Source organism: Coregonus lavaretus (assembly GCF_964263955.1).
Source record: "Coregonus lavaretus genome assembly, chromosome: 18".
Taxonomy (NCBI): domain Eukaryota; kingdom Metazoa; phylum Chordata; class Actinopteri; order Salmoniformes; family Salmonidae; genus Coregonus; species Coregonus lavaretus.
This window is the reverse complement of record NC_140005.1, coordinates 6619851-6642557: the sequence shown is the minus strand read 5'-3', so window position 1 is coordinate 6642557 and position 22707 is coordinate 6619851. Positions and strand designations below refer to the sequence as shown.

The 22707-nt window shown below is 39.9% G+C and overlaps 1 protein-coding gene across 1 annotated transcript; it reads left to right on the top strand.

Annotated features, from left to right (window-relative positions):
- Positions 1–6829: 6829 nt before the first annotated feature.
- prlh2r (prolactin releasing hormone 2 receptor) lies at positions 6830–8038 on the top strand (the record flags this gene model as incomplete). Its single annotated transcript, XM_084182377.1, has 1 exon — positions 6830–8038. One exon carries the CDS (start codon positions 6830–6832, stop codon positions 8036–8038), a length of 1209 nt encoding a protein of 402 aa, XP_084038503.1.
- Positions 8039–22707: the final 14669 nt, after the last annotated feature.

Here is a 22707-nt window from a genome sequence, read left to right as displayed (position 1 = left end):
CCATGTGTGATACATATACTAGGTTCATTACCATGTGTGATACATATACTAGGTTCATTACCATGTGGGATAAATATACTAGGTTCATTTCCATGTGTGATACATATACTAGGTTCATTACCATGTGTGATACATATACTAGGTTCATTACCATGTGTGATACATATACTAGGTTCATTACCATGTGTGATAAATATACTAGGTTCATTACCATGTGTGATAAATATACTATGTTCATTACCATGGGTGATAAATATACTAGGTTCATTACCATGTGTGATAAATATACTAGGTTCATTACCATGTGTGATACATATACTAGGTTCATTACCATGTGTGATAAATATACTACGTTCATTACCATGTGGGATAAATATACTAGGTTCATTACCATGTGTGATTAATATACTACGTTCATTACCATGTGTGATACATATACTAGGTTCATTACCATGTGGGATAAATATACTAGGTTCATTACCATGTGTGATACATATACTACGTTCATTACCATGTGGGATAAATATACTAGGTTCATTACCATGTGGGATAAATATACTACGTTCATTACCATGTGGGATAAATATACTAGGTTCATTACCATGTGGGATAAATATACTAGGTTCATTACCATGTGGGATAAATATACTAGGTTCATTACCATGGGTGATAAATATACTACGTTCATTACCATGTGTGATACATATACTAGGTTCATTACCATGTGGGATAAATATACTAGGTTCATTACCATGTGGGATAAATATACTAGGTTCATTACCATGGGTGATAAATATACTAGGTTCATTACCATGTGGGATAAATATACTAGGTTCATTACCATGTGTGATAAATATACTAGGTTCATTACCATGTGTGATACATATACTAGGTTCATTACCATGTGTGATAAATATACTACGTTCATTACCATGTGGGATAAATATACTAGGTTCATTACCATGTGTGATTAATATACTACGTTCATTACCATGTGTGATACATATACTAGGTTCATTACCATGTGGGATAAATATACTAGGTTCATTACCATGTGTGATACATATACTACGTTCATTACCATGTGGGATAAATATACTAGGTTCATTACCATGTGGGATAAATATACTACGTTCATTACCATGTGGGATAAATATACTAGGTTCATTACCATGTGGGATAAATATACTAGGTTCATTACCATGTGGGATAAATATACTAGGTTCATTACCATGGGTGATAAATATACTACGTTCATTACCATGTGTGATACATATACTAGGTTCATTACCATGTGGGATAAATATACTAGGTTCATTACCATGTGGGATAAATATACTAGGTTCATTACCATGGGTGATAAATATACTAGGTTCATTACCATGTGGGATGTACTGTGCTAGATATTTGAGGTACTGTAAGTATTTTATGAATGAAGCTTTTGAAACAAAGCTAATGAACTTGAAAAAAGTATTTCTCTAACCCTGTCTTTCTTTCACGTTCAGAAAGTACTCCCTCAAATCACTGGACATGTACACTACATGGTACTGTATAACCTCTACTGTATATAGCCTCTACTGATAGCCTCTACTGATAGCCTCTACTGTATAGCCTCTACTGTATAGCCTCTACTGATAGCCTCTACTGATAGCCTCTACTGTATAGCCTCTACTGATAGCCTCTACTGATAGCCTCTACTGTATAGCCTCTACTGTATAGCCTCTACTGTATAGCCTCTACTGATAGACTCTACTGTATAGCCTCTACTGTATAGCCTCTACTGATAGCCTCTACTGATAGCCTCTACTCTATAGCCTCTACTGTATAGCCTCTACTGATAGCCTCTACTGTATAGCCTCTACTGATAGCCTCTACTGATAGCCTCTACTGTATAGCCTCTACTGTATAGCCTCTACTGTATAGCCTCTACTGTATAGCCTCTACTGATAGCCTCTACTGATAGCCTCTACTGATAGCCTCTACTGTATAGCCTCTACTGATAGCCTCTACTGTATAGCCTCTACTGAATAGCCTCTACTGATAGCCTCTACTCTATAGCCTCTACTCTATAGCCTCTACTGATAGCCTCTACTCTGTAGCCTCTACTCTGTATCCTCTACTGTATATCCTCTACTGATAGCCTCTACTGTATAGCCTCTACTGATAGCCTCTACTGATAGCCTCTACTGTATAGCCTCTACTGATAGTCTCTACTGATAGTCTCTACTGACAGCCTCTACTGATAGCCTCTACTGATAGCCTCTACTGATATCCTCTACTGTATAGCCTCTACTGATAGCCTCTACTGATAGCCTCTACTGTATAGCCTCTACTGATAGCCTCTACTGTATAGCCTCTACTGATAGCCTCTACTGATAGCCTCTACTGATAGCCTCTACTGATATCCTCTACTGTATAGCCTCTACTGATAGCCTCTACTGTATAGCCTCTACTGATAGCTTCTAATGTAAAGCTTCTACTGCATAGCCTCCGCTAGATGGCAGCATTGTGATCCACACAATACTTTAGAGATAAATAAATCAGCACAGCCAAATAATATCTTGACTGAGAACTTGTAGTGAGTGACATTCAGAATTATATACATTTCCTAGTGTACTTCAGTTGATAGTAGTCAGCAGTGGCGACTCGAGCGAATGAAATCATACGGCTGTCAATGCCATGGAACTGGACCTCAGTGTTAGAGGTCCCACCCCCCCCCCACCCCCCCCCCCACCCCCCCCCACCACCCCCACCAGTCAGATTGCTCCTAATTCAGATACAGCAGTGAAAAGGTGGACTACTTGAAGGGAGACAGGTTGACGGAAGGAACTGATGAACACTGGGCAGATATCCTTCTCACAAGAGTTGCTTTGAAGAATCTCTCTTGGATCTCTGTTGAAGTTGTTCACCTACAAAAAAAGGTAAATATATTCAATGTGTTTTTGTAATATATGGATATAAATGCTGCTTGTGTATTTCCAAAGGGAAATTAACGAATATAGGATATTTAAAACGTGGATTGTGAAATAAGTTAAATTATGACTTTTCTTTGCCATTAAGTGTGCATGCTGTGCGTAATATCATTATTACATTTTATACTAGATGATCGACATTCTGGAATACATTTATTTCAAATTATGACCATAGACCGTGTAGTTGATTTGATACAAGACCACTATACAGAATGATAAAGAAAACATCTTATTTGCGTGTCAACTGATTTCAATGTTTGAAATTTAAGCCAATTTATTAGTCAGGTGAGTGAGCATTAAAAGTTTTTCCACTGGAAAAATAACAATAGCCAAAGGCACCGACTTTATGATTTGTACAGTCTTCCTAGAAGTAGCTATGTTGGTAGACAAGTATGCATGGACAGTAACTCTAGTCGCGAAAGAGCTACTCGTCTAAAACTATTCATTAATTCATCCATTAATTCATCCAACCATTTATTCATTCATCCGTCCCTTCATTGATTCATTGATTCATTCGTGATACTCTTGAGTCCCGTACAATCCTGATATTTATGAAATCATGAATGATTTGGTTCTCCTCACAGGTGCATTTATTATGTAAAGGACTTATCTGGTATCTGTCTTTTGGAGAATGGATTAGGCTAACATGATGAATATTCACACTAAGGTCCACCTGTGGTCCACACAGAACCCAATCACCTCAGACTCACGTTTCTGCAGTACCAAGCTCAGGAATACAGTTTGACTCATATATCATATCATATCTATGAGCACAGTCAGCTGTCCTACTTGTATTAATGACCCATATTGTCATTTGGAGAATCTGTTCAGCCGTGACCAAAATACACACACACATTGTGGCTATCTGTGTCAAATCTGAACATGATTTAATCTTATTTTTTAATAATCCAGATCAGATTCAGAACATATGCTAATACCGTTGGCTGTGATTTTCCCTTAATTTGGAACTTGTCCTGTCTGCACCCTCCCCCCACCCCCAACATTAAATTGAATGTACCTGTGGCCTTTTGAATGTAACATTTCCATTTCTGTAATGGCGGGCATGTTCTCTCTCCTCACAATAGCAAAGGATAGAGGGGGAAATGTAGAATAGACAGAGTTCTGAATGTATTACCACATAAGACTGATGTTGTCCAGGGCAAAGTGCACCTCATTGTCAGCTCAGGTCAATCCAAATGGGGCGGCAGGTAGCCCAGCAGTTAAGGGCGTTAGGCCAGTAACCGAAAAGTTGCTGGTGCCAATATGAAAAAAAAAAATCGGCTGAGGTGCCCTTGAGCAAGGCCCTTAACCCTAATTGCTCTGGATAAAAGCGTCCGCTAAAATGTCAAAAATGCACATGAACTGTATTCAGAAAAATCTCTGAATAGCAACAAGTCTCCATCATTTCACATTTCAACAATAGACTAATCACTTAACCTGCAAATGAGAGGCAAAGTGTTGAGGAGGCATAGTTCATTTTCAAATGTTATCCCGACTGATATTTCAGTAGTTGTTGTTGAATATGAAAGATGATAATTAGCCTATTTAATATCATTATTCAGAACTTTTCCATGCTATGAGAGACTATGATGAGGGGATGAAATCCACAATGAATGAGATATCACAATTACACCATTGATAATACACGATTTGACAGGCAAAGTACCCCTTAACATTCATTCAAGTGTAAAATGCAACTTCACCTTTAGGTTTCTCGTTTTGCTGAGCTGCATTGCTTTATTGTAGTACGATTTAGCCTGATATTGTTTTCACTGATTATGTTTTCCCTGATTATGTTTTCCCTGATGTTTCCCTGATGTTGTTTTCCCTGATGTTGTTTTCCCTGATGTTGTTTTCTCTGATGTTGTTTTCCCTGATTATGTTTTCCCTGATGTTGTTTTCCCTGATGTTGTTTTCCCTGATGTTGTTTTCTCTGATGTTGTTTTCCCTGATTATGTTTTCCCTGATGTTTCCCTGATGTTGTTTTCCCTGATGTTGTTTTCCCTGATGTTGTTTTCCCTGATGTTGTTTTCCCTGATTATGTTTTCCCTGATGTTGTTTTCTCTGATGTTGTTTTCCCTGATTATGTTTTCCCTGATGTTGTTTTCCCTGATGTTGTTTTCCCTGATGTTGTTTTCCCTGATTATGTTTTCCCTGATGTTGTTTTCCCTGATGATGTTTTCCCTGATTATGTTTTCCCTGATGTTGTTTTCCCTGATTATGTTTTCCCTGATGTTGTTTTCCCTGATTATGTTTTCCCTGATTATGTTTTCCCTGATGTTGTTTTCCCTGATTATGTTTTCCCTGATGTTGTTTTCCCTGATTATGTTTTCACTGATTATGTTTTCCCTGATGTTGTTTTCCCTGATTATGTTTTCCCTGATGTTGTTTTCCCTGATTATGTTTTCACTGATTATGTTTTCCCTGATGTTGTTTTCCCTGATGTTGTTTTCCCTGATTATGTTTTCCCTGATGTTGTTTTCCATGATGTTGTTTTCTCTGATTATGTTTTCCCTGATGTTGTTTTCCCTGATTATGTTTTCCATGATGTTGTTTTCCCTGATTATGTTTTCCCTGATGTTGTTTTCCCTGATTATGTTTTCCCTGATGTTGTTTTCCCTGATTATGTTTTCCCTGATGTTGTTTTCCCTGATTATGTTTTCCCTGATGTTGTTTTCCCTGATTATGTTTTCCCTGATGTTGTTTTCCCTGATTATGTTTTCACTGATTATGTTTTCCCTGATGTTGTTTTCCCTGATGTTGTTTTCCCTGATTATGTTTTCCCTGATGTTGTTTTCCCTGATTATGTTTTCCCTGATTATGTTTTCCCTGATGTTGTTTTCCATGATGTTGTTTTCTCTGATTATGTTTTCCATGATGTTGTTTTCCCTGATTATGTTTTCCCTGATGTTGTTTTCCCTGATTATGTTTTCCCTGATGTTGTTTTCCCTGATGTTGTTTTCCCTGATGTTGTTTTCTCTGATTATGTTTTCCATGATGTTGTTTTCTCTGATTATGTTTTCCATGATGTTGTTTTCCCTGATTATGTTTTCCATGATGTTGTTTTCCCTGATGTTGTTTTCCCTGATGTTGTTTTCCCTGATGTTGTTTTCCCTGATGTTGTTTTCCCTGATGATGTTTTCCCTGATGATGTTTTCCCTGATGTTGTTTTCCCTGATGTTGTTTTCCCTGATGTTGTTTTCCCTGATGTTGTTTTCCCTGATGATGTTTTCCCTGATGTTGTTTTCCCTGATGTTGTTTTCCCTGATGTTGTTTTCCATGATGTTGTTTTCCCTGATGATGTTTTCCCTGATGTTGTTTTCCCTGATTATGTTTTCAGTGATGTTGTTTTCCCTGATGTTGTTTTCCCTGATTATGTTTTCCCTGATGTTGTTTTCCCTGATTATGTTTTCCCTGATGTTGTTTTCCCTGATTATGTTTTCCCTGATGATGTTTTCCCTGATGTTGTTTTCCCTGATGTTTCCCTGATGTTGTTTTCCCTGATGATGTTTTCCCTGATGTTGTTTTCTCTGATGTTGTTTTCTCTGATGTTGTTTTCCCTGATGTTGTTTTCCCTGATTATGTTTTCCCTGATGTTGTTTTCCCTGATGTTTCCCTGATGTTGTTTTCCCTGATGTTGTTTTCCCTGATGTTGTTTTCCCTGATTATGTTTTCCCTGATGTTGTTTTCCCTGATTATGTTTTCCCTGATGTTGTTTTCCCTGATGTTTCCCTGATTATGTTTTCAGTGATGTTGTTTTCCCTGATGTTGTTTTCCCTGATGTTGTTTTCTCTGATTATGTTTTCCATGATGTTGTTTTCTCTGATGTATTCCCTGTTCTGTTGTGTGTTACAGTGATGGACAACAGGGAGTTTTCTCTGAACTGCTCTTGGGTAGAGAACACATCTCTCCCGGCCTACTCCTCATCCTCCTCCTCCTCCTTCACTGGGTTGGACCTCCTATTTGACCTGAAGCCCCTATTCATCCCTCTCTACTCCATGGTGGTCCTGGTCGCCTGCTCTGGCAACCTCCTGCTGCTCTTCCTCATCGGCCTCAACAAGAAGAGACACAACACCACCAACTTCTTGATCGGCAACTTGGCGCTGGTCGATTTGGTCATGTGCATCTTCTGTGTGCCCCTGACGGCCTCCTATGCCTTCGACAAGCGAGGGTGGCTCTTCGGACGCTTCATGTGCCACTTTGTCACCTTGATGCAGTCGGCGACGGTTTTCGCCGCCGTCTTGTCCCTCACAGCCATCGCAGTGGACCGGTACGTCGTTGTGGCCTATCCCATTCGCAGGCGGGTGGGTTGCCAGTTCTGCTGGGGTTTGGTGGCTGTCATCTGGTTGTGTAGCCTTGCACTTTCCACTCCCACGGCTCTCCACACAGGCTACCTGGACCTGAGCGCCACCGGTCTCCACATGGTCGTCTGCGAGGAGTTCTGGCATGGCCAGGAACGGGGACGCATCGTCTACTCCTGCTTTGTCCTGCTCTTCTCCTACTTTGTGCCACTCGCCGCTGTGTCTGCATCCTACCTCGCTATCTCCTACCACTTGAGACAAAGGAACATTTCTGGTTTGATGGCGGCAGTTCAAATGAACTGGGGGCGAAAGAGAAGAAAAACATTCTGCCTCCTGCTTGTGTCCGTGCTCTGCTTTGCCTTCTCCTGGCTCCCTCTTCAGGTGGTCAATCTCATCCGCGACCTGGATACTGACTTCACCATCCTGGGCAAGAGCCACGTCAACGTGATCCAAGTGTCGTGCCACCTGTTTGCCATGAGCTCGGCGTGCTACAACCCATTTATCTACGCCTCGCTCCATGAAAAGTTCCTGTCCTGCCTTTGTCATCGTGACCTCTCCCCCCGTCACAGAGGAGAGGGGGTTCGGGGGCCAGGGGGTAACAGCAGCAGCCTCGTGACGTCCCAGCGACTGCACCGTGTGAACACCTTCTCCACCCTGGGCGACATCCCGGTGGTCCTGGGGAACAAGATGCCACAGGAGAGCTGGCCGTTGCGGCAGGCCCATAAGTCCTTAACCACTACAATAATTGACCATAATTACATGTAGTTGGAGTTTGAAAGAGGAAGCACCTTATGGCCCAGAGCACTGAAAGGAAGGCTTATCTGAAATCTATCAATTACCTCCCCTTCGACCTCATCCTCTAATTAATTCTGAGAAGGACGTCAGGAGAGAGTAATCAAGAAAATACTATTGAGATAGAGTCCCTCTCTGAGAAGTCAACCAAAAAAACATTTGGGGATCAAGTGGGATGAGGTTGGCACCAATGCAGCTGACAGCTGTACCTGAATGAGTACGGATTCATGACAAAACAATATATTTCTGAGCTAATTACAGTCACTGGTAGTCATTGGTAGAAGGTATCTGCCAAAATAAAGGAAACACCAACATAAAGCGTCTTAATAGGGTGTTGGGCCACCACGAGCCGGAACAGCTTCAATGCGCCTTGGCATAGATTCTACACATGTCTGGAACAGTATTGGAGGGATGCGACACCATCTTTCCACAAAAGATTCCATCAGTTGGTGTTTTTGTTGATGGTGGTGGAAAGCGCCGTCTCAGGCGCCGCTCAAGAATCTCCCATAAGTGTTCAATTGGGTTGAGATCTGGTGACTGAGACGGCCATGGCATATGGTTAACATTGTTTTCATGCTCATTAAACCATTCAGTGACCATTCATGCCCTGTGGATGGGGTCATTGTCATCCTAAAGGGGCCTAGCCATGGCAGGCAAAATAATGGCCTGCCCAGCATTTTTATACATGACCCTAAGCATGATGGGATGTTAATTGCTTAATTAACTCAGGAACCACACCTGTGTGGAAGCACCTGCTTTCAATATACGTTGTATCCCTCATTTACTCAAGTGTTTCCTTTATTTTGTCAGTTACCTGTACATATCAATGAACATTTTTGCAGTGTGTATATCAGACAATATACCACATGTATGACACAGAACTACTTGTTTACTGTTACATTTATGTTAGTAACTGGCTTATAATAGCAATAAGGCACCTTGGGGGTTTGTGGTATATGGCCAATATACCACTGCTAAGGGCTGTATCCATGCACTCCGCTTCGTTTTGTGCGTAAGAACAGCCCTTACGCAGGGTACAGTGAGGGAAAAAAGTATTTGATCCCCTGCTGATTTTGTATGTTTGCCCACTGACAAAGAAATGATCAGTCTATAATTTTAATGGTAGGTTTATTTGAACAGTGAGAGACAGAATAACAACAAAAAAATCCAGAAAAACGCATGTCAAAAATGTTATAAATTGATTTGCATTTTAATGAGGGAAATACTTTACTGAATGGATATGCTTTGCTGAATGGATTGTGGTGTCAATATTATTTACTGAATAGATTGTGGTGTCAATATGAATAGATTGTGGTGTAAATATCCTTTACTGAATGGATTGTGGTGTCAATACTATTTACTGAATAGATTGTGGTGTCAATATGAATAGATTGTGGTGTCAATATGAATAGATTGTAGTGTCTAAGGAGCCGATTCAGACGTAAGAATTTATGCCTGTCCTACGTACTTCTCAGTATTTGGTATTCAGACTTACCTTATTCAGTCGCGTAACGCGCGCTGCAGGTGTGGCTACCTTGCGTGCTCTGAATAAATGTAATTCAGCCGCTGAAAACCCTTCTACTTGCTGGCCAACATTTTCTTGTGGAATTTTCATTCAATAGGGTTTTCAGTACATTTAAATAAGGTGTACCTTTTAGTTAGAATTTCATTGACAGACTCACTAGAATATATCAAGAGAACAGGTTCAGAATATTAGGGATCGATGAAAGAAAGCCATCTAAATATATGCATATTTGTCTCCGTTTCAGCACCAATTGGTGGATTTAAAAATACTCTAATCTTGTAGATTATTTAGGTTTAGGAGAATATTTATGAATCATAAAAAACAGGTTTGGAGAGCCTTTAGGCAAGAAAGAAAGAAAACGGTGGTTTGATTCATTCAGAAAATTGTGTTGTTATTACTGATGGTCGATACTGATAGTGGCTAATATTTAACATGATAGAAATAGGAAACAGGGAAAGTCAGGGGTAGCCTATAATTAAGACATTAGAGAGTACCCATCCCTGCAAGTTAAAATGCTGTACAATTTAAATTCTGCATAATGGCACAGCATTTCATCAACTTTACTGTGGGTATGTTGATATGTTGATATGCTTCAGTTTGCTGCCATACGACTGGTTTCACATTTGTCTCCAGCGATTATAAGGTAAAATATATGTAAAATAAGTGTTTATAATATTCATAATTCCCTTATCCAAACGGAATACTAATTTACCTAGCTCTTATCAACAGCTCTTATCAAGCTGTAAATAACAGTGCATGGAGAATGGTGTTATTTCTAGCTGAAAAAATAAAGTAGATGCCTTTTTCCACTTGGAACCGGTAGGTTCGCTAGACCTTATTCATGGTTTCCTCTCACGTAAAGGTGGTGGAATCATTTATTCAATCTCCACCTCAAACGAATAGCAGGTGAATAGCATGCTATTCTCATGCTTAAGTTCAAGGTCAGAATACACATAGAGAGAACAGTGCATAAAAAAGGTAATTACATTCCATTTACACGCGATTAAATCGGGTCGGAATCGGCCCCAATATGAAAAGATTGTGGTGTCAATATGATTTACTGAATAGATTGTGGTGTCAATATGAATAGATTGTGGTGTCAATATACTTTACTGAATGAATTGTGGTGTCAATATGAATAGATTGTGGTGTCAATATACTTTACTGAATAGATTGTGGTGTCAATAGACTTTACTGAATAGATTGTGGCGTCAATATACTTTACTGAATGGATAGTGGTGTCAATACTATTTACTGAATAGATTGTGGTGTCAATATGAATAGATTGTGGTGTCAATATTATTTACTGAATAGATTGTGGTGTCAATATGAATAGATTGTGGTGTCAATATTATTTACTGAATAGATTGTGGTGTCAATATGAATAGATTGTGGTGTAAATATCCTTTACTGAATGGATTGTGGTGTCAATACTATTTACTGAATAGATTGTGGTGTCAATATGAATAGATTGTGGTGTCAATATGAATAGATTGTAGTGTCTAAGGAGCCGATTCAGACGTAAGAATTTATGCCGCAGAATTACTGAAATAATTGTGGTGTCAATATCCTTATGAATGAGACAGATGTTCAATTTGTTTGCAAATGTTTTAAAGATTTCCCTAAGACATTTTTCTGTACATATAGCTTATGCAGCTCAAGAGATTGAATGTAATTTATGATGTGTATAGAAATATTTTTGAATGAGGTATTTATAATCCTCAAGAAGAGCAACTGTTAAATGTTGTAGTCCCATTACACAACGACTCCAATTTGAATCGATACTCATAAATGTTAAAGCGAAATGTAATATTGTCTAGATGTGTGTTTCTTTATATGTTGTGTTCTAACAAGTAAAATTAATACTTTGTCATTTTGCTGTAAAAAATAGTCCAAGCTTGAACATTTTCGATGTAATTTTACAACAAGTTATGTTGTTCTGTCTATTAGATTATGACAGGATGAACTTGATAATGAAAATACCGTTGTATAGTATTTTGTATTATCACGCAGCATGTTGGTTGTGTTGCTCTGATGTTAAAAGTTGAACATTAAAATAACATTGAAGAACCTGTGAATTGAGCCACTCCGAGACTAATACTTACTGACACTTACTTTGAATAAATAGATGCTTTGGAAACCACTCCAACTACTCAATATGTCTGGCTTGGTTACCATGAAGCCATCAGCCAGGTGTCTGAGAAGATTTTCAGATTGCTTAGGTACTTTGCAGTGCTTAAATGTAAGTTAGATTTGTGCAAATTAATTCACACACCTGAATATGTAAATGTCATATTGGTATGCAACTGATGAAGTTAGAATCATCCAATATGTTTTATTGCCAGGGACCTCACATTAAAATATTATCACAATACTTTGGTGCCGATACGATATGTATTGCAATTCTCACGATTCTATATGTATTGCGATTCGATGCTGTGATTTTATTGCGATTCGATGTTCCAAACTTATTGCTCACCATATGTCTGCTGCAGAGGGACAGGAGAGAGCCATGAGAAAACAAGTTTTAATCAGTCATGGAAATAAAAGTGCTGAAAACAAATTGACTCCCTATTTAAAAAGAGGATGGAGAACAAGCTTTGAAGGGAAGATACTGGAGTTTTGGTGCAGTTACAGCCAACTAGCGCAAAAATAACATAGTAATATTGTCAGAACGATACGATGTATTGTCAAAAATAATATCCCGATATGTAACCCCCCCCCCCCCCCCAGCACTACTAAATGGGCTTACAAATCAAAGCATGTCTCACTTTTGCCATTTTGGTCAACTTTGCATGCATTTACTAACCATAAAAGCAAAGTTTACAGCTGTTATTGTCACTTGCCAAAACAAAGTGACTTGGCAAACAAAAGTGGACCTAGTACAGAGCCCTGAGGGACACCAGTAATGAGTCCACGTGTTGCAGACCCTTTCCACATAACCTTGCAGGAGGGTCCTGCCACATAGGATGCAATACTGATGAGAGATTTTTAGTAGAAAACATTTGGTAAATTATATTGAGAAATCTTCCAATATCTTCACAAACAACAACAGGTTTATTAACGGATACTCTGTCATAGACTACCAGTCATTCAAGGGGTTTTCTTTATTTTAACTATTTTCTACATTGTAGAATAATAGTGAAGAAATCAAAACTATGAAATAACACATATGGAATCATGTAGTAACCAAAAAAGTGTTAAACAAATCAAAATATATTTTATATTTGAGATTCTTCAAAGTAGCCACCCTTTGCCTTGATGACAGCTTTGCACACTCTTGGCATTCTCTCAACCAGCTTCACCTGGAATGCTTTTCCAACAGTCTTGAAGGAGTTCCCACATATGCTGAACACTTGTTGGCTGCTTTTCCTTCACTCTGTGGTCCAACTCATCTCAAACCATTTCAATTGGGTGGGGGTTGGGGGATTGTGGAGGCCAGGTCATCTGATGCAGCACTCCATCACTCTCCTTCTTGGTCAAGTAGCCCTTACACAGCCTGGAGGTGTGTTGGGTCATTGTCCTGTTGAAAAACAAATTATTATCCCACTAAGCCCAAACCAGATGGGATGGCGTATCGCTGCAGAATGCTGTGGTAGCCATGCTGGTTAAGTGTGCCTTGAATTCTAAATAAATCACAGACAGTGTCACCAGCAAAGCACCCCCACACCATCACATCTCCTTCTCCATGCTTCACGGTGGGAACTATACAATTCGACCATGAAGGCCTGATTCACGCAGTCTCCTCTGAACAGTTGATGTTGAGATGTGTCTGTTACTTGAACTCTGTGAAGCACTTATTTGGGTTGCAATTTCTGAGGCTGGTAACTCTAATGAACGTATCCTCTGCAGCAGAGGTAACTCTGGGTTTTCCTTTCCTGTGGCAGTCCTCATTAGAGCCAGTTTCATCATAGCGCTTGATGGTTTTTGCGACTGCACTTGAAGAAACTTTCAAAGTTCTTCACATTTTCGGTATTGACTGACCTTCATATCTTAAAGTAATGATGGACTGTCATTTCTCTTTGCTTATTTGAGCTGTTCTTACCATAATATGGACTTGGTCTTTTACCAAATAGGGCTATGTTCTGTATACCCCCCCTACCTTGTCACAACACAACTGATTGGCTCAAACGCACTAAGAAGGAAAGAAATTCCACAAAAAGAAGGCACACCTGTTAATTGAAATGCATTCCAGGTGACTACCTCATTAATCTGGTTGAGAGAATGCCAAGAGTGTTTAAAGCTGTCGTCAAGGCAAAGGGTGGCTACTTTGAAGAATCTCAAATCTCAGATATATTTGGATTTGTTTAACACTTTTTTACTACATGATTCCATATGTGTTTTTTCATAGTTTTGATGTCTTCACTATTATTTTACAATGTAAAAAATAGTAAAAATAAAGAAAATCTTTTGTAGGTGTGTCCAAACTTTTGACTGGTACTGTACATACTGGTACCACAAACTTTACTGTAGCAAACTGTATTTGGTCTGTAAATAATGACATGCAAGTTCACTTTTTTGGACACTTACAGTAAGTTATGTTTATTCAAGAACCTGTTAAACAATTGTCCCCTTGAGGACCCCACTGCATCTCCTGATGATGTTGATCATAGTGGGAATAATGAGACTAAATACCACAGCTCACTGTACTGATGAGCACAGGCTGCTAATCCTATTCGTATCTCTTAAAGCACCAAAACCACCTCTGCCACCTCTGGCCTCAGCTCCCGCTCAGCCAAGTCAAAGCTCTTCTCTGTCCTGGCACCCCTTGAAGCTAAGACAGCAGAGTCCCTGTCTATCTTCCCGAAAAACGTATGAAACCCTACCTCTTCAAAGAGTATGTTAAATAAGACATCTCAGTCCAAACTGTTGAGCGTGAAAAACCCAGCGGGGTTGCAGTTCTTGACACAAACCGGTGCGCCTGGCACCTACTACCACACCCCGTTTAAAGGCACTTAAATTTTTTGTCTTGCCCATTCACCCTCTGAATTGCACACATACACAATCCATGTCTCAATTGTCTCAAAAATCCTTCTTTAACCTGTCTCCTCCCCTTCATCTACACTGATTGAAGTGGATTTAACAGGTGACATCAATAAGGGATAATAGCTTTCACCTGGATTCACCTGGTCAGTCTATGTCATGGAAAGAGCAGGTGTTCTTAATGTTTCGTATACTCAGTGTATATGCCATTTTATCCAAAGCAACTTACAGTCATGCGTGAATACATTTTACGTATGAGTGGTCCTGGGAATCGAACCCGCTAGCCTGGCGTCACAAGCACCATGCTCTACCAACTGACCTACAACTGACCAATACTACAGAGGAGCACTTCAGTATAATATGATGAATCACTGCAAAGACAATATTTATACCACTCACTAATGAATGCAGTGACTAATGCAGTGAGTGTGTATAAACAGTATGAGTGGGTAATAATTATGCCAAAATCCATAGATTTTGTTGATGACAATGGTGCCTGTCCCCGAATATGGCTGGTTATTTTACTAGGCTCCGTCTGTAGTGCTGAAACCGTGAAAACAGGATAAGGGTCATGTTCATTAGGCACCACATGGATAAAAACAGACTGAAACAGGGAGGGACTTTTACCATGTATTCACTTTGAGCATCTGGAAAAATCACTATATCAATTAAATCTATTATTATTAATTATTACCTCCTACTAGTCCAATAGGAAACTTTTTTTCCCGTTTGCAAAATTCAAACATTTTCAGTTGCTTTCTCTAATGAACACAGACCAGAACTTAATAAATGATTCTGTCAAATACACCCCAAATATCTTACTGTTCCAATATTGCCCAGCTGAAAGTGAGGGACACAAGCGGCGAAGGAGACAAACACAGCAGGTAAAAACCATCACAAGTGAAAATCAATGAAGAGCTGTACAAATAATATAGTTGAGGGGAACGGCACCTCCGTACCTTCAGGCTCTGATCAGTCCCTACACCCAAAACGAGGGCATTGCGTTCATCCACCTCTGGCCTGCTGGCTCCCCCTTACCTCTGCGGAAGCACAGTTCCCGCTCAGCCCAGTCAAAACTGTTCGCTGCTCTGGCACCCCAATGGTGGAACAAGCTCCCTCACGACGCCAGGACAGCGGAGTCACTCACCACCTTCCGGAGACATTTGAAACCCCACCTCTTTAAGGAATACCTGGGATAGGATAAAGTAATCCTTCTACCCCCCCCCACCAAAAAAACAACAACATTGTAAAGTGGTTATCCCACTGGCTATAAGGTGAATGCACCAATTTGTAAATGTAAATGTAATATCAGTCAGTGTTGTGATTCCATCTCCACCCCTTTCACCATTATACTTACACATATGTTTAACTGAGTACTTAAATGAAAAGTCAATCAAGGTGACGTATAAATAGATTATTGATTAACTACACTGTTTTCACATGGACTGAGGTTAAAAGACTATTGAGTCCATTTCCAAAGAAATCCCCTAAGGAGATCATTGTGTTATGCTTTAACTGACCATTTATAATTAGGTTACAACACACAACATGACCTCACTGACATCAATGTCATACAGGGACCACTCAATTAACTGTGGCCTTTGACTTGTAATAGAATTTCAGAAAGGAAATGCCACTCAACGGTACGATAAGGGATCCACCAGCAGTGTGTTTTCGCTTGTGGTACAAATCCTTTCATCTTCCTCTGTAGCTGCAGTCTGCACCTAGATCGAGCAAGAAAATATCCAACCGTTTGAGTTTATCAAACGAGACCGGCAAAAAGCTTATTGTTGTTGTTGTTGAGCCCTCCAGTCCCTTTAAAAGGCTAAAGGACGGGGGCTGGATGACAAGGCAACCTGAACCTGCATTCGGAGCCGAAGGGGGTTGCGTCCCAAACAGCACTGTGTAGGGAATAGGGTGTCATTTGGGACTCAGCCAAGGTCTGCACTCCGAAAAGGGCATCCATTATTAAAGCTGCAGCACTCAGTCCTCCCTTCCTCTCCAGCAGCTCTCAGACCCCAGATTCCTGTGCCATTGTTAGCCTTTCTTATCATGTACCTTCATTGTCACGCAGATACCAGTGGTCTTATGCTACGCACCACGCCAGTTTATACCGTCATGTGTGGAGCGGGGGGAAGAGATTGACAAAAGTGTTGCCACCAATATATAACATTTAGAGGGAAATTATAGGGTGGGTGGTTTTGGGGCATCCCCCCATGCTCCACAACCACCCACCCCCCCCCCCATTTTGTTATTGTCGTATGGTCAAGTATTGCGTTTATCATTGTCTCTTATAGCATTGTGTTCCAAGACATATGTTCCCGATACACGTGGCATTCACAGGTGATCAGGACCAACACTTCAATGAATTTCACGTGGCAGATCAGCACGGGACTTCAAGCTGATGATGCGTATGATGACGTTTTCATGTAAAAGAGCCTGATTATAAAATAGCCTCTTTCACTTTCAAGTATGCACCCACTCTCAGAAGATGTGGGGTTGCATCTCATCATAATAAGGTATTAAGGATAATTTATAGATTATATTGTGGCTAAACCAATATCAGGAACTCTGAAATGATTTTGAGAGAGGCAACACCACAACCCCAACACCCTACAAAAAGGCATGTGAAGGAAGAGTCAACCTGGCCAACACCCAAAATGTTTTCCTCATTTTTCTCCAGATAAATCTACTTCTGCCTTGTCAAATCGAATTACATAATTTGTCATTCTGCATAAGCAATCACTAAAAACTCTATGCATTTGTAATGCTCCTGTGCTTCCTGTACACAACTCAATCATTCAAATTGAAAGGAGAGTAGCATGGGGGTTTTCTGAAATATGTAGGGTACTTCTCAAACTCATCTGGCTTTGTGATAGTTAGCCATTTTGATGTAATATAATGAATCAAGCCACATCAAAATCCATCATGTTAGTTGAACCTGTGGTTCTGTCCCAAGTGGCCCCCTAAACCCTTTGGCTCTGATAAAAAGCATGACACTAAATAGAGAATAGGTTGCCAAACGGAGTGCATCTCAATAGTCTAAGGCAGGGTTCTTCAATTCCGGTCCTGGAGGGCCGAAACACTTCTCTTTTTTTATTTCTACCTGGTAGTTAATTGCACTCACCTGGTGTCCCAGGTCTGAATTAGCCCCTGATTAGAAGGAGAGGATGAAAAACAGAGGTGTTTCGGCTCTCCAGGACCGGAATTGAAGAACCCTGGTCTAAGGGCTCTGACACACTGGAATTTTGTAGCCGAGAATTTCGTATGGAGCCAATGCTTTTTCAATGGGAGTCATTCATTGCAGGATGAATGACAATGGAGATGCATTGTCCAACAATATTTTTTTTTACATATGCAACTCTTCATACAATAGTGGACTTGAGTTCTACTTTTGACGGACTAACCACGTTTCCATCCACAGTTTTAATGCAAGTAAAGTCATACCTTAGAGAAAAAAAATCTGGACAGCTGTGATGGAAACAGGAAGTTTCGGTACAATTGTATAAATGCCAAAAGATAATTTGTCCATTCAATATGGTGGGATCTAATTGTGTTGGTATTTGGAAACGCATTTATCCGCAAATACTGATATAATATCCATCATATCAAAGTAAACTTGGAGTCACGTGATGATGTGGTGGTCCTCCCACTACGATTCGGGAAACCATGCAGTTCATTCTCACTCTTTTTTAAAAATGCAATTGTATTTTATAGACAATACAAAGCATACACATACAAATGACTACATCATACAAACATCCCTACATCACACCTGCCCAGATCCACTAGCCCCCACCCCGATCTTCAGGACCCTTATCACATTCTGCCACATGGCCTCAAACTGCACCATTTTGTTTCTCTCCATTGCCCATGCTCTTTCAATTTTTTGATAATAAAGCATTTGACCTTTCCATTGTGTGAACAACGGAGGATTGGCTGATTTCCAGTTTTTGAGAATACTTATAAAAAAGATAATGAGAAGAGTATTGTCCAACCCGTCAGGTATCTCACTGCACCCTCATATGTCATGTCTTGAAATGTACAGACAGACGAATTACAAGTACAATTACTTTGCAATAGCTCTGTCATCCATCTTTCCAACTCCACTCATAACATTTGAATTTTGTAACATTTCCAGAAGGCATATTGAGTCATTAGTAGTTTTACACTTTAGATATGACTCTGCCGTTGTGCTGTAGAATTTGTGAATTCTATCTCTAGTATAATACATTCTATACATTCATTTTTACTGGATTAAGCGTACATTTTTGTTAACTGTAATCTCGTGCCAATATCTTGTACCGATATCAGCTATTTTAAAATCTTGGTTCCAATAGTTCATATTTTTTTCCATATCCTTTTCTGACTCAAATAGGATTCCCTCAAGATTGCTCTGATGTCCAAAATATTTAAAATCGACATTTGTGATAGAAAACATTTAAGTTGGATGCATTTGAAAATATCTACATTGGTCAACCCAAAATTGCTTTTTAAAGCTGTCATGGAAATAAATGTATTTCCTATTACCAAGTCAATTAAGGTTTCTATGCCTTAAGTTTTCCATGAATTCTGAATAACTTTCCAAGGTACACTACATGACCAAAAGTATGTGGACACCTGCTTGTCGCACATTTCATTTCAAAATCATGGACATTAATATGGAGTTGGTCCTCCCTTTGCTGCTATAACAGCCTCCACTCTTACGGGAAGGCTTTCCACTAGATGTTGGAACATTGCTGCGGGGACTTGCTTACATTCAGCCACAAGAGCATTAGTGAGGTCGGCACTGATGTTGGGCGATTAGGCCTGGCTCGCAGTCGGCGTTCCAATTCATCCCAAAGGTGTTCGATGGGGTTGAGGTCAGGGCTCTGTGCAGGCCAAAACAGCCCCAGACCTTTATTCCTCCTCCACCAAACTTTACAGTTGGCACTATGCATTTGGGTAGGTAGCGTTTTCTTGGCATCCGCCAAACCCAGATGTCTGTCGGACTGCCAGATGGTGAAGTGTGATTCATCACTCCAGAGAACGCGTTTCCACTCCTCCAGAGTCCAATGGCGGCGAGCTTTACACCACTCCAGCAGACGCTTGGCATTGCGCATAGTGATCTTAGGCTTATGTGCGGCTGCTCGGCCATGGAAACCCATTTCATGAAGCTCCCGACAAACAGTTATTGTGCTGACGTTGCTTGCAGAGGCAATTTGGAACTCGGTAGTGAGTGTTGCAACCGAGGACAGACGATTCCCGTGAGCTTGTGTGGCCTACCACTTTGCGGCTGAGCCATTGTTGCTCCTAGATGTTTCCACTTCACAATAACAGCACTTTTGTTGACCGGTGCAGTTGACCGGGGCAGCTCTAGCAGGGCAGAAATTAGACGAACTGACTTGTTGGAAAGGTGGCATCCTGTGACGATGCCAACGTTGAAAGTGTTGTGGAAAAATCATCGTTATCCTCATTAAAAAGAAAGCACTTTTCAGAGTCTTGTAGAATCAAGACAGACTTTATTACACAAGCAATAGAGCCGAGCTGGTCTGCAGAGAACCTACCTTTTCAGCTCTCGGCTCTCATCCTTTATACAAGTTTCATTTTTACTCATAATCCACGCCTTCTAGCTTAATCCCTCCCTGGTCAGTTCACTCCACCATTGTTTCCCAACTTTGACCGTTCTGCCCAGTTTCTGTCTGACTCCTCCTTTTGAGTCACTTTGTTTGTTTTTAATGGTGGCGTAAGACTTCTCCTCCTGTTATTACTCAGTTTTTGGAAACAATAGTGGCGTGACCAAAACCTATTTAGTAAAAATAACAGAGCCATTTCATGTTTTAACCTTTTAATTGGTTCTTAATCCGTAGACGTATAGGCGTTTCATTCTACAGCATGCATGATTCATATAATTGGTTTGTTATGTTGTCCACCCTTACGTGAGACAGAGTAGTTAACTAAAAATCTCCAATAAAAGTCACTGAGCTTTTCAGTACGGGCCATTCTACTGCCAATGTTTGTCTATGGAGATTGCATGGCGGTGTGCTAGATCTTATACACCTGTCAGCAACGGGTGTGGCTGAAATAGCCGAATCCACTCATTTGAAGGGGTGTCCACACACTTGTGTATATATAGTAAAAGCCTTGGGTAGCGAGTTGATTCTATTCCAAGTGTGGAAGGATAAAACCACCTTCAGACTTTGGAAGAACATTCATTTTTATTCTATGCATTGTATTTGCCCATATAAAGTCTGTTATGACCAAGTATACTTTTTGAAGAATATCTTGGGTGGGGTAATTGGTATTACCAAAAATAAATACAAAAACAGCCATGCCATTCTAAAGAGGTTTATTCTGCAAGTAAGATCTATGGGAAAATTATTCCATTTAATTTTTTAGTATTCTGAAAAGATTTTTAGCAAAGGAGGCATTGAGTTTTCAATATTGGTCAGGTATATCAGGAGATCATCTTTAAGAAGTTGAGTTAATATTCATGTTTACCAATACTGATACCTGTTATGTTTGGGTCCTGTCTAATTCTTTCTGCAAGCGGTTCAATTGCCAGTGCAAACTGGAGGGGGAGAGGGGACATCCCTGTCTTCTGCCCCTTTCTAAAGCCATTTTTGCTTTAGGACATGCATAAAATATGTTTATTACATTTATTATTTCAGCTGCAATGTTGAAAGCTTCCAAAGTTTTGAATAGAAAAGGCCATTCAAAACGATCAAAAGCCTTTTCGGCATCAACAGCCATTATTGATAAGTCTATATCTTGTTTTCTTGCGTATTGTATTAAACTGAAACATGTTTAATACACGTTCTTATCCATATCAATCTCATCATGTAGACTAGCCTACCCACACTGTATCTGCCAGCTGTTGGCTATACCAGAGTAGGCACATAAGCTATTTAACTCAACAGTTTGTGTAACAAAACTATCGGTAGAGTTGAAAAGGCGATGGAAAAACATTGAACTTTAGATTTTTATTCGGTACATGAAACTTAAAAAGGTGCAATATGCAGAAATCACTCCGCCTTTTCCTGGTTGCTAAAATTCTAATAGTTTGCCTAATTTCAGTTTATGTGGGAAAAAAAAGCAAAGTGTAGAGATTCATTGTACCATCTAAACCACTGTGAAATATATTTTCAATAACCAAAAAATATTGCATCTTCAGCAGTTTGAAGCTGGTGTACAAAACCGAAAGTAAAAGGTGCAAAAACTAAACTTACGAACGGGAAGCATAGAATTATTCACATAGAACAGATCTACCACTTCTTAGACTTGCTTTCAATTAGAATGACAGATCTATAACTCACATTTCTATGTGAATTTGGTGGGGTCGCCCAAAAAAGTTACATATTGCATCTTTAAGCAGAAAAAGTCAATTTTGTGTTCACTATGTCATCACGCACTGATTTTTATTCAACAGATCAGTTTGGTGGGATTTTTATTCAACAGATCAGTTTGGTGGGAACATGGACTTATTTACTTTCTGCAGATTTTAGAATATTCACATGAAAATCTGTCACCAATTGGATGGAAACCAAACAAGAAAAGCCTCAGCCAAAATCTCAGAAATCTTTGCCATATTGCTTTCACCTCAGTGCAGCTGAAGGACACTTCCGGCTATTGAGATGCAACTCATCTGTGGGTTTTTATCAGGGTGTCTTATAATCTCTCATAGGGCTGCCCATTAGGCTGCCCCTGCCAAGCAGAGACCCTGGCTACCAGTGGGACTCCATTCTAGGGCTTTAGAATCACACATTAGAATGGAGACGCAGGTAGTTGCCATTAAGGGGCCATGACTAATACCTGTTCCTTCACTTTCCATGGCAGCAGGAGTCTATTATAAGGAGAGAACCAGTGAGAGCTGGCAGGAGAAGAAATGGCACATTGAAAATAAATCCATACCAATTTGTAATAGTCACACAAAGTGCTCCCAGGAAATAATCTTTCAGTCATTCCATTTTAACTGTGTTGGTCACACAGTGGCATAATACCTGACAGAAGATGATATTGACAGCTTTTATCTGGCTTGGCATAATACCTGATAATGACAGCTTTTATCTGGCATTTAATTATATATTATATATTTTATCTGGCTTTCACAAGGAGCCAGAGCTGGACCATTTTTCACCTAGTCAGCTCGGGATTC